Source organism: Triticum aestivum, chromosome 5A (assembly GCF_018294505.1).
Source record: "Triticum aestivum cultivar Chinese Spring chromosome 5A, IWGSC CS RefSeq v2.1, whole genome shotgun sequence".
NCBI classification, from domain to species: Eukaryota; Viridiplantae; Streptophyta; class Magnoliopsida; order Poales; family Poaceae; genus Triticum; species Triticum aestivum.
In genome coordinates, this window is record NC_057806.1 from 332,769,919 (window position 1) to 332,782,855 (window position 12,937).

Genomic DNA, 12,937 nt, shown 5'->3' on the forward strand with positions numbered 1-12,937 from the left:
TCAAAGTCGACATATGCTATACATTAATAAAAATAATATCTTTGCCTGTTATTTTGTTCAGAGAAACTAACATACGTTGTATGTACATTAATAAACTAATATATTTACATGTTATTTTCTTCAGCCATGTGATCAACTGAAGGAACAAAGTTTCCCCGTGAGCATTATTCATGTGAACCCAAAAGTAAGCATGATTAATAATCTCACAGTGATCCATGAGAAATTTGTGACACATACAAAAAATTGGGGGAGGGGGGAGGGGGGAGGGTGGTCACCATGGTCCTCCCAGCCGCGAGACACCACCACTTTGTCAATCTTTCTCCCACCTGCCGCATCTCTGAAGACGAGGCTCTTGCATCACCAATCCACACCAACCAGCGGCAAGGTGTGTGTGCGTGCTCATAATCATAATATCGAGTTTCTGCAATATTTTGGAACACAAAAGTAAAGTTGCATAAGTTGACAAATACATTAGACATTAAAAAATGTTGAAACAAATAGATTAGTATGTGAAACACCAATTAGCTTGAACTAATGAGTAACTAGAGCATGTGTGAAATCTGAAATGAATCCGGAGGGATAATCCTACTGCTTGGTTGATGTTAAATTCAGAATGGGTGTTGGCATCGTCATGAAGTGAAATGGAATCACGTGGGTAGGGTAGAGTATCGCGATATACCTTAGCCTTGACCTTCTCCCTACGGCCGGCTGTCAAATGCATGGATAGCTAGGATATCAACTGGAATCAGGACGCGAGAGTTCTTCACCGCGCCGTTCTCGTCGCCCGCCCGTTACCTTCAAGGACATCTTCATCAAGGGGCGTCCACCGCCGCCGCCTCAATAGGGTTGCGAGTGTAGTGCTGCCCCTTCACATCTTCCTTGCACATCGGCGGCATCTCGCTCACACCAATGATTCACCCTCGGTCATAAGAGGGAAGGGATCGGGAGGGACGGGGTTTGGGGATGAGTGGAACCGACAGCCGCAAGAGTAGCAGCCGCCCAGAGGGAAGAGGAGATCGGCGGCGGCGTACGAATAGGAGACCCGCATGGTCGTGCCACCTTCTCTTGTACTCCGTAGGTTTTTCTCCGCAGCGGGTCGATTCGCTCTGTGCAGGTCTGTAAGGAGGTTGCTAGAGGCCCATTAGGCCCAATTTATCCGGAGCACCCAAAAAAGCGACCGGAGCAGTGGCCCGGGATGGTTAGCGATCATTATTAGCAAACATAACCGGATTAGAAGCGACTCCCGACTCATCCAACGGCAAAAAATGCTTCAAACTAGCAATCCGATTCACAACTCATCCAACGGCCAAAAATGCTTCAAACTAGCGATGATGTCCCGAGAGGGTTGGGAAAGTGCTCAGTTTTAATGTATCTAAATAACAAAGCTACTATATATTTGCAGCACCACATATACAATCAGTATACATTGGCAAAGAAATCAACAATAGTTACAGTCAAAATCTATACACTTGCCAATATATATTGATCGACGAAGGCAGTGCATCATCAACTAAGGTAGACTGCTAGCAATCAACTAGTGTGGACTACAACTTATTTAATTCGCAACCAGGCTTATAACGCTATACTACCGTGGACTAGCTACCAACAATGACGCGATCCATCACAGTATATACAGATATCGTCATCCATTCATCGCCACTCCAGGATTATTCTCGAGGGGAGCAGCGGTCCAAAACCGCCGTCTTCCTTGGCCGCCGTCGCTGCTGCTGCGCCGTCCTCACAGGCCACTAGCCTAAGAGCAGAGCTGCTCGCCTGCTTGCTGCGCTTGAGCTTCAGCTCTTCGAGGCTCCTGGCGAACACCTGCTCCAGCCAGGCCCGCAGAGGCCGCCGCCCGTCCTCCGATGCCCATGAGGCCGCAAGCATTTGCTCCATCGCGCCGTCGCCGACCTCCAACGTGCAGCCCGAGCCCAGGATGCTGCCGAGCACACTGCTCACCCCCTGCAGGATGTCGTTGGCGAGTTTGCCAAAGTCGAACGCCTTGAATTCGATCGCACCGTCGACCAAACCCATGAGGCTGTCGATGGACTCATCTGGACTGTCGTTGCTGCTGCCGTCGTCGCCGTCAGCGTCACTGGATCCATCGTCGCCGACGGGGAGGTTCAGGTCGAAGGGCACACTTGATGTTCTGTGCGGACGCTTCGGATTGCTCGGTGATTCTAGCTGCTTTTCTTGGTCGTCAGAAATGTCAATTTTCCTCTTACTGACACAACCAGAGTACACAGAAGTTTGAAGTTTGGTGAGAGAGTGACCTGGGGAAACTGCCAGCTTACTGCTACTAGGGCCTCTGCTGGTGATCTCCGTGTCTGACTCTATCAAGATCTTCAGTTGTCGTCCTCTAGCAGCCAGGATCTTCTCTTCCGAGAAAGTATGCCCCTCTTCCACCCCAACCGAGACATTTTTGCTGCATCGCGCCAATCTTGTTGACAATATTACTATGGAGTCATTAATGGCAACTTCCTTGCCGCGCATGTCTCGGAATCTGCCCGTGTCAACGGCATGAGAGAGGCTGTCCTGAACAAGGCAGTCAGCTTTATCAATGTTATCGAGGAAGATCACACAGCGCCGCTTCTTGCTCAACTCATCAACGATGCAATCTATGCCAGTCTTTCCTCTGAAACTTGAGCCGCCCCAGTCCTGGAGGCTTAGGTCCAGATAAATGAAGCTGTCTTGGCTGCCGTGCACGAGCTCTGCCAGCGCCACCGCAACTCTCCGCTTGGCCATACTGTCAAAACCATGAAAACTGAACCAGATGTCGTTCTTCCTGCTTGTGCCGCGGCGCCTCTCTGTTGACTGGCAGCCAACAATGGATCCACAGATAGCACTCAGGGCTTCCTCCTGCCTTCCAACCACCTTGAACAGGCGTTCCACGAGTAGCTTGTAGTCGCTCAAATCAGAACCTTGTGCTGCAAGGTGTGAGGGCTTTCGCCATTGGCCAAAGGCAGACACGCCTCCTGAAGCTGGTGAATGCAGAGCACTAGGTGATGGTTGCCCCATATTTGTGGAACTCCGGGAGCTGTAAGGTTGTGCAAAGGGCTGTGGGGGCTTCATATTCAAATCATCCACCTTACTGGGTGTCAGGTGGGTAGACTTCTCTGAATCCACCACATGTTTCCAGCTCACAGAGCTTGTACCCTTGGATGAAGATCCACGAGGCGTACTCAACACCAAGTCCGTTGCCACGGATCCAGCAGCTGATGGCGACATGCAATCTTCACGATCATGGCAGCTTGACAAGTGTTCTTGCCGCAACTGCGCATGCCTGTCTTGAAATTGCTCGTCACCCTTTGAATGCCTCCCTTGAAGATTCAACACAAGGCCTTCGTTCCTTTGGTTGGAGATAGACGGAGGTGAAACACTCTTGTTTGGGGTTGCATTCGTATGTGTAGCAGGTACTGCAGAAGGCCTAATAACCTCCCTTTGAACTGTAACCGACTCGGAGCCTTTGCTCAGAATTGCTGATCTTTCTGTGTCAACAGGAACACCAGTATAATGTGGGAATACCTGGTAAGGACCTGTGTTGATCCTCTGGCTTCCTTGGTGGAGCCGCAGGCAGTACTCGTTCCACTTCTTCTGCAGATTCAATATTTTTGATTTCAACACCATCTGATCATCTCTAACCTGCACTGAAGAAAAACTGCACACCTTTTATACCAATGAGATGCAAAATTATCCATGTATTTAACACGCGGCGCGTGCGCGTTTTTGCTGCTGTACTAAAAACGTTTCAAAAGACATAAATAGCTTCACACCTTGATTGCATCCAGTCCACTGTTAAGACCCATCATGCTGCCATTCTGAAGCAGGGAAGACGGACCTCCCTGGTGATGGCCTTCAGCTGTAATGCCACTCCCTTTAACGATTGTTGTGACTTCTTGCTCACATCTATCATTGCACTGTTGACACCGGAGGGTTTGCGGGCAAGGGTGCGCTGCGAGGCTGTTAGACTCGTATGAACCATTGACAAGTCCACCAAAAGGAAGGAACGATTCCACCAAGCTGCAAATTACAAGATTGAAACTGTTAGGTCCAGTGGCTGAAAGAAACTGCAGTACATGACACTGTGACAGAAGCCAGACCAAGTACAATGAACTATTTCTGATTCCACAGCAACTTTAGGTACAGCTAGTCATACCATTGATACATTTATGACCCCAATTTTGGCTGGGCATTAGAATGTCCGGTCAGAGAACAAATTTGCTGCACTAGGCGAAACCTAACTCTTTCCCGTGAAAATGCATTGTTTAGTGTCTCTTACCCTTCTCATCAAGCTGTTATAAATTGCAAGTGCATGAATCTTATGGCAATAAAACCTCTACTATATTGCCATATGTAGTAGTATAAATGTACAACGAACATCCAAAGGATCAAATGATACGAGAATTGAAATTTGAAAGATCAGCAAGCAAAACTTATCAGATAAGGAACAAACAGCGAGCCAAGGAATTACTGAAGAATATGGCTAGCACCCATCAAATAAAATTAAAAACAAGATGGGTCGAATGTCTGAAACTACTAGACATCACATTATCAACCCAGATGCAGTAAGTGCATATAAAGAATCTTCATGTAATAATCAAGTTTAGCTAGTAAGGCCTTCCACTATGTAGGCCAAAAGTGATGCCAAATTTGCTTTTTGGATATTTGGCACCGATGCCCTACATTGTCAAGCCGATGCCAAATAAAAATTCATGGGCACCGGAGCATCTACTTGCTCCGAAGCCAAATCCATCGAGCAAATAAAGTAAGGGCGTCGTACTGCAGTGAGTCAGGAAGGAGGGCAGTGAGCCAGGAAGGAGAGACGCTGGCAGTGGGGTGTCTTGGCCTGGTCTATACTATTTTATTTATGTGGGTCCAAGCTTCAATCGATGCTAACTTCTCAACATGGTGTGAGCGGTGCTAAATATTTTGTATCTGACATAGATGTGTATGTGGCAAACTTTTCAGAGTTTTGGCACCTAACACATAGTGGAAGGCCTAATGTATCCAAAGAATATACTGCATGGAAACACTCCGTGTCTTAAGCACCACTAGTCAATGATAAAACCATCATACTCTTGGCTCTGACCAGTACAACCCAAATCATCTTTCAAGTATACTATCCGAATTCAAGATGAAACAGTTCTGAAATACATAACAAAATTCAAGTTCCATTTTCCCCGCCATGGAACACTTGAATAGTACAGTATCAGAAAGAAAAGGAAAATGTGCAGAGAATGAACTGAACCATAGATGGAACAACCACAATAACATGGCTTCAGTTTGACGTACTTCATAATTCAAATACGGTAACAAGCATGAACACATTGACCGCTTAAGTAAGCATATCCGGGCAGGTAAAACCACTATAAACTGTCGGCAGGAGAAAATGGTTCTACTAGCTAGTACATAGATTATATATTTAATAAAGACCTTGTTGAGCTACGTGCACTCCACTAGTAGTAACTACAGTACACTCAAATGAAGCATGCATCGCTGAAAAATACCAAATGCTACGATGGGCGTACACGCTTATATGGAATGAAAACATCGTACGTGTAGGTCAGACAAGAAGCATCGTACGTGTAGTAATTTCGAATTAAGAAACATCCGGATAATAAACTAAGCACCGAGACCAGTCAGCCACCTAATGGTTGCCAATCAAACCCTAAGCATAAACAATTACTATGACAGATATATATGTGCAAAAGTTTCAAAAAAAAGATATATATGTGCAAAAGTGAAAGGGCTTCTTCACCTTGCGGACTTGGGTAAAGGAGATGCCGTGGTTGCCGGAGGCATGAGCCCGCCGGCGCGCACCGCCGTGATCGGCAGCAGCTGGAGCTCCCAGTCCTTGTCAACCAAGGGGAACTTGGACAGGAAGGTGAGGTAGGTCTCGTAGGTGGCCGACCACCCCATCACCCAGACACGCCCCTCTCTGTGCGTCTCCAGCACCCGCGTCACCTCCGCCACCACCCGGCGCCCCCTCTCCTGGAGCTCGCCGTCATCCGGGACCAGTTCTCTGAGGTCACCGACGCTTACGACGAGGCCGGAGGTGGCGCCAGCCATCGCCGCTTCCACGCCGAGTTCTGTTTGGTCGATGGAGTTTGGACCGACGGGGAGGACGCGGTACGGCGAGGCCGCGGCGAAGTCCGCTGCGGCGGACGCGGCCCCGACACCCACGAGCATGGGGTTGCGGCCCCGGGCGAGGATCTCGGCGATGCGGCGGCCGTTCTCCTCGCCGGCGCCGCCGGCGATGCTCCCGGCGGGCGAGGGCACGTCGGCGTCGTCGGCGGCGGCGAAGCTGCAGAGGAAGAGAGGCGGCGGGCGGGCCCGCGTAGGGAGGCGGCCGAGCAGCGGCATGGGCGGCGCGGGGCGTAGGATGGCGAGCTTGATGTCGGCGCTGCGGAAGCCGGCGTCGTCGAAGACGCGGCTGACGACGGGGTCGTCGAGGATGGCGAGCAGGAGCTGCGAGAGCTCGACCCTGACCTGCGAGGCGGCGGTGGCGGCCTGGAAGGCGGCCTGGTGGTAGAAGTGGTAGGTGTCCGGGTTGCGGCGCTGGTTGGCCTGCGAGCGCTTGATGGCCGCCATGAGCGAGTTGGACACGGGCGGCTCCGGCTGCTCGTCGGCGGACGAGGAGGAGGCGGCGGAGGGGAGCCTGTCGAGCGAGACGGCGAAGCAGAGCTCGAGCGCCTTGAGCTGCACGCGCGGGGAGTAGGCGGCGCTGCGGGCCCGCGCGAGCGCGTCGCGGAGGAGCGGCGGGGCCTGCTGCGCGAGCAGCGCGGCGACGAGGTGGAGCGACGTGGTCTGCGCGTGCACCCTGCGCCGCGCGGACACGACCGCGGCGTCGAGCGCCGTCACGGCCGCCGGCGACAGGCACTGCCTCGCCGCGGCTACCGGCGTGGGCATCTCTCCGCGGGCGCACGGGGGGATTTTCGGCTGGCTGCGACTACTTTTCACCGGGCATGGGGCGCAAGCGTAAAACGCCCGAGCCCGAGGGGTAAACCGCCAACGACAGCGAGGATCGCTTCGGATTTTTCGGCTTCCGGGGTGGGGATAATAATCGGCTGGGAGTGAAGGTGGATTGCTTGCTTATAAACCACGACGGATATCGTCTGGTTCCTCTCTTTTTTATGGGTTTCGGCGTGGTGAGGCCCATCGGAGTGGGGAAATTTGGTGGGGTGGAGCATATATGCGGATGCGGCAGCCCTCGTCACACACTGTGGCCTAGCGGCAGTGCAAGTGCGGATTGAGATTGAGATTGAGATCGAGATTCCTCCTCCTTTTGGCCATTGCCCCGCCCGCTCGCCGTGCTCTGTCGTGTACTCCTCCCCATCCTAGCTGCTGCAGCATGATTGTTCCCTTCCATTTACCGCACAATGCGGCATGAGATCGTGTAGCCCAGGCCTAGAAGATGCCCAACGCAATGGGATCTAGCATAAGCTATGGGCACAGTCGCAGGATGCATGCACCCTGCCTCCCTCTTGAATAGCTGGTGAAGCGCTCATTCATATGGTCCTCCGATGATTTTCGCACGACCAATTATTGGCCCCCGACGCGGTCCAACTACATGTTTGTAATGGGAATTTCAGCCTTTTCTAATTGCGGAATCCACCTTGAGCGGGGGAAAAACGTTTTTTTGTGTGTGTGGCTTGAGAAACAAACCGCATCTTTAGCTCGATGTAGACGTCTATTGTTCTGTTTATTGTTAGGCTTACATCACATCCGTCCGATTTTGTTGTCGACCCGTGCTGTCAAAGACGCGCCGGAAGATATTTGTGTGTCTCCAAATTGATTTGTTCCTCGTTTCCAGCCACACATGCACCTTGGTTTTACTGTCTTCCATATATGAGTGGATTGAGCAATGTACATAGTACTATTATTTTTTATGAGGGAAAGCAATGTACATAGTAGAGAGAGGTCTAGAGAGAATCCACTAGAAATGTTGCCTTTGTGCTGTGCTTACAGTGGGCTATGGCCCTACCAATTAGTGACAAGTGGCGTGTGATGATATTTAGATAACTTACAGAGAGAGACTTAGGATCTTTACGGCGTGCTGCAATCCATATCGATGTGGACATAACTTACGCAAAAAAATCATGAAAGTGATGCTTTCTATAACATTTTCTTACGAAAGAATGTAAATTGTCAATTACACTGTTGAAACAATTTGATGCCCTATATTTTTCTCTTGTCGCAAATTTTAGTGACATGATTGATCGTCGAGAGATCTTACAGACACTAGCGCAGAAGACGCTACTGGTGGCATGTTAAAAAACACCTTTGTGACGTGTCGCCCCCACACCATCAATATGCGCAACTGATACAATATATTGGTGGCATGTGGACCCCGCGTCATCAATAGCAGATATACTGGTGGCGTGTCACATGGAGGCACGCCACCGGTACGGGATATACTGATGGCGTGTGGTAACAAGGCACACAACCAGTAATATTCATCGTCGATGGCATGTCATAATAGGGCCACACCACTAATTTGATATTTACACATAAAAAAAGCTACACAATGGTGTTTTCCTAGCCAAATGATAACATTTTTCAGTTTAGTAGCAACAGTATATCATATAGCATTTAAGGTAGACATTACTAGTAGAGCCAAATGACATCAATTAAGTTCATCAAATTGCTAATTAACATGATATGACTAGTAGCTAGCATATAACATGTTCAACGAAATATTAACATATTATGACTAGATACTGTCGTGGAATTGTCACGACAGATGTCCTTAGTGTCAGGACTTAGTCGTGAGGCCAATGCATCTACGTGGTAGTTTGAGAGGGGTTGAGTGGGACGAGAGACGCGAGGTTTTTACCCAGGTTCGGCCCCTCACGGTGGAGGTAAAAGCCTACATCCTGCTTCATTGATATTGATGATGATGAACATGATTACAAGGGTGCTGTCGGTGTCAAAACCGGCGGATCTCGGGTAGGGGGTCCCGAACTGTGCGTCTAGGGCGGATGGTAACAGGAGGCAAGGGACACGAAGTTTTACCCAGATTCGGGCCCTCTTGATGGAGGTAAAACCCAACGTCCTGCTCGATTGATATTGATGATATGGGTGTTACAAGAGTAGATCTACCACGAGATCAGAGAGGCTAAACCCTAGAAGCTAGCCTACGGTATGATTGTATGTTGTGATTATTGTCCTGCGGACTAAAACTCTTCGGTTTATATAGACACCGGAGAGGGTTAGGGTTACACAAGGTCGGTTACAAAGAAGGAGATATCCATATACGTATTGCCTAGCTTGCCTTCCACGCCAAGTAGAGTCCTATCCGGACACGAGACGAAGTCTTCAATCTTATATCTTCATAGTCTAACAGTCCGGCCAATGGAGATATCCCGGTTGTCCGGAGACCCCCTAATCCAGGACTCCCACAGTAGCCCCTTAACCAGGCTTCAATGACGATGAGTCCGGTGCGCAGTTGTCTTCGGCATTGCAGGGCGGGTTCCTTCTCCAAATTCTGTGTACCTGTCGAAATAATGTCCGGTTCCTCGTGATGGTTTGTATTTCTTGGCTTCCGCGTCCAATAATGGCCACTTTCCACGTGTTGAGCGAATGTGAAGAGCCAGGGTGTTTTCACATTTACCCCCCTAGCTATACAAATGGGACGCTTATTTAAAAAGACGAGGATTCAGATCCAAATCACATCATCCTCCCTTGCCGAGTCTTCATCAGAGCGTACCCGATAGAGATCCATTCCACCATGGCCGGTCGATGCAGCTCCTCCTCTCGCACCCCTAGCTCCAAGCCTGGAGATTGGGAGAGATGTTCCATCCCGTATAGCAAATTGGTGATGCTTCAGTCCAAGGGATTTCTTCCCCCAGCGTACCTGGTCCCAGTTCAAGCCGGGATTGCCACCTATAATGGCGGAGAGCAAGCGGAGAGCCATCCCAATCCCTCCAAGGGAGAGCGGGTGTGCCTTATCCCTTATCTGGTAAGAGGGCTCGGATTCCCAATCCATCCGTTTCTCCGAGGGCTTCTGGAGTTCTATGGCCTCCAGCTGCACAACCTCACGCCTGCTTCTCTCCTGCATATCGCGGGATTCGTAGCCCTTTGTGAGTTATTTTTGGGCTGTGAGGCTCATTTCGCTCTGTGGAAGAAGCTGTTCTGTCTGGTGCTCCGTTCTAAGAAGGGATCAATATATCAAGTGGGCGGAGCCGAAGTGTGGCGTATCGCCGGGACCGGATACCTATACTGGACCCCAAAGAAGACGTCCGAAGACTGGCCTTCAGAATGGTTTTATATAGAAGATGTCCCCCTTCCGGACCCTATTCGGATCGGCCTTCCAGAGTTTGACAACGCCCCTTTGAAGAAGCGTCAGAGCTGGCGTCCATGGAGCCCCCTGGAGGAAGACGACCTGTACATTCTTTATCTGATGAGCCGGATAAGCTCTTTAGCTCGATCCGGATTGACCATGATCGAGGTCATGGCTATATGCATTATGCGGGGGTGCAGCCGCTCCAGTATAGGGGCCACCCCATGTGGGATTTCAACGGGGAGGATGACGCCACCCGCCACGGCCGCAAAGGGCCGGGATCGGCTGCCGATCTAATAAAGATCTTGTCCACTTTGTACAAGGGAGAAGAGGAGGAATTCCTCCGCGTCAATCCGCAGGGCGGATTCTCCATGTACAACCGTCCAAGCTGGGTAAGCGGAGATTTTTCTCGCCCATCCGTTTTGTATTCCCGTAGTTTAAGTATTCATTCTAGCGATTTCATCGCAGGAGCTGCGCCAGGCAGTAAAGGAGATAAACAACCCTCCCCCATAGCCCGAGGACCCTGGATGGTCCCTTGACCCGGCCTCCCAGGAGGATCCAGACATATCCGTGGAGCTGATCGATGGGGTATTTTACCAAGGGAGTAATGACAATACCTTGGTGGCCATTACGGCCGATTACCCTGGGCTATTTCCAGCCTCACAGGTGACTGAGACCGAAATCCCAACAGTTAAAAAGGGATCCGTCCTTGTGCTCTTTTTATTGTCGTATAACAGCCGTGTTTTGCAGGGGAAGTCCTCGGAGCAGAAGGTCGAGCCCGTGGCAACTAGCCAACAAGGGGCCGCTAGGCCAGGCAGGCTAAAAAGATCCGCAGTCCGGATTGAGGCACCGACGCAGTGGTATGGCGCGCCGTTTTTATTGCAAGACATAATTTTCAGAGGCATACTAACGCCCATGCCTTCTTTTCAGGAAAAAGAGCACTCGCCGGACTATACCCGGAGAGGCTACCAATCGCGCCTCCACAAGCCGGGCTCCAAGGCCAGGCTCAGAGGTGGGAACGAGTACAAGGCGTGCGCCGGGTGCTCCTCCGACAGAGGATACAGATAGACTGTCCGCCACCCATTATGAGGTGGAAAGTGCCATGAACCACAGGCGTCCCCGGACTGTTCTTTGTGACGCTTGTTTCTCCCCATAGGCGTTGGATGCCTTCAACTCGAGAGACGCGCACCTCCATGCCGCTCAAGATGGTCTAGCCAGAGCCACGGAGCAGTATGTAAAAGACATACGGGTGAGAAAAGTTGATGATTATATATATCAGTAGCCCCTGAGACTTGAAACAGTTAGGATAACTGATTTAAGGATCATTTGTTATGTAGGTTCTTACAGAAAAGAATACTCAACTGTCCCAGGAGCTGGAAGAGTGCAAAGCCCAACTTCAGGCCGCACTGTCCGCCGCAGGGGAGCCCAAAGAGACCCCCGCTGGTAACATATCCGTCAAATGATAAGTATCATATTAGAGTGCGGCTTTATATGCGAATCTGACGAAAAAATTGCAGATGACGTTGGAGTGAATCTGGATAAGAAACAGCTCAAACGCCAGCTGAAAGCTGGTGAGAATGTGCTTACAAGGGTGAGGCAGGAGAAGAATGATCTCCAAGATGCCAACACCAAGCTGGGCGTGGAACTGAAAGATGTTCGTGCCCAACTGTCGGACTCTGTTAAGGAGAATCGACGGCTTCGGCGCGGCATATTTAATAAGTGCTTGAACGAACTTAAAAATAGTTCGGCGGGGAAGCTGGCTGACAGAGTTATGTCTGTAGGTATGTTAACAGGTCGTCCTGCCGAGGAGATGCCTAGTTCGATGGGTGATCTTCTTCCCGAGCTCGCACAGTTGCACGAACGAGTTCGGCAGGTGATGCGAGGCGTTGCCCAGGCCTTGTGGCCGTCCGTCTCCCTACCCGAAGGCCTTGGGGAGCTTGCAGAAAAGCTGAAGGGAGCACGACGACGCTTCCGATTATGAAAGATATCGGCCTGCCGTCAGGGCGCCAGGGAAGCTTGGGCGATGGTGAAGACACGGTACACGAAGGCTGACCCAAACCATATGGCCGAAGTCGGACCTGTGAGGCCTGATGACAAGGAGATCCCTGTAAATTTAGTGTATGACCAAGTAGAATTGGCCGCAAAGTATTCCCAACAGGACTGTAGACTAGACAGCCTATTGGACGGCATTGAAGAAGAATTCAACCAGTCAAGTTGACTATGTAATTGTAAAGTGACATATATGATGCCTTCTAGCCGGATTGTAGATCGTTTGTCGTGGCGGGCCTTTTCGCTTCAACCTCGGGACCCGATAGTCCGGAGTGTATCCGAATACCCTCTCGGTTATATAAGAACCAGGGCATGCGTGGAGACTAGGCGTAGGGGTCATTAGTGCTTTATCAGACAAGTGCCCAACTAGTTATGTGTAACATCCCAAATTTTCAATTTTGAATGTTATACATTAGACCATCATTGCATATCATATTTTATTTTGATTTTGGTTTGATCCTAGAAATTCTACGCAACTCAAGGACCCACGGAGAGAGTTGGGGATTTCATTATTTTCATATTTGGGTTTTCTCAAATTTTGAGAATAGGATCATTTGATTTTAATTATTTTATCATCAATTATTTCTATTACAAAAATATGAGAGAGGG

The 12,937-nt window shown here is 50.1% G+C and overlaps 1 protein-coding gene across 1 annotated transcript; it reads right to left on the reverse strand.

Annotated features, from left to right (window-relative positions):
• Positions 1-1,373: 1,373 nt before the first annotated feature.
• LOC123103232 (protein DWARF 53) lies at positions 1,374-7,342 on the reverse strand. The gene is made up of 3 exons (XM_044524755.1): positions 5,756-7,342; positions 3,771-4,017; positions 1,374-3,639 (listed from the first exon to the last, which is right to left on the reverse strand). Exons 1-3 carry the CDS (start codon positions 6,904-6,906, stop codon positions 1,651-1,653), a joined length of 3,387 nt encoding a protein of 1,128 aa, XP_044380690.1. The 5' UTR covers positions 6,907-7,342; the 3' UTR covers positions 1,374-1,650.
• Positions 7,343-12,937: the final 5,595 nt, after the last annotated feature.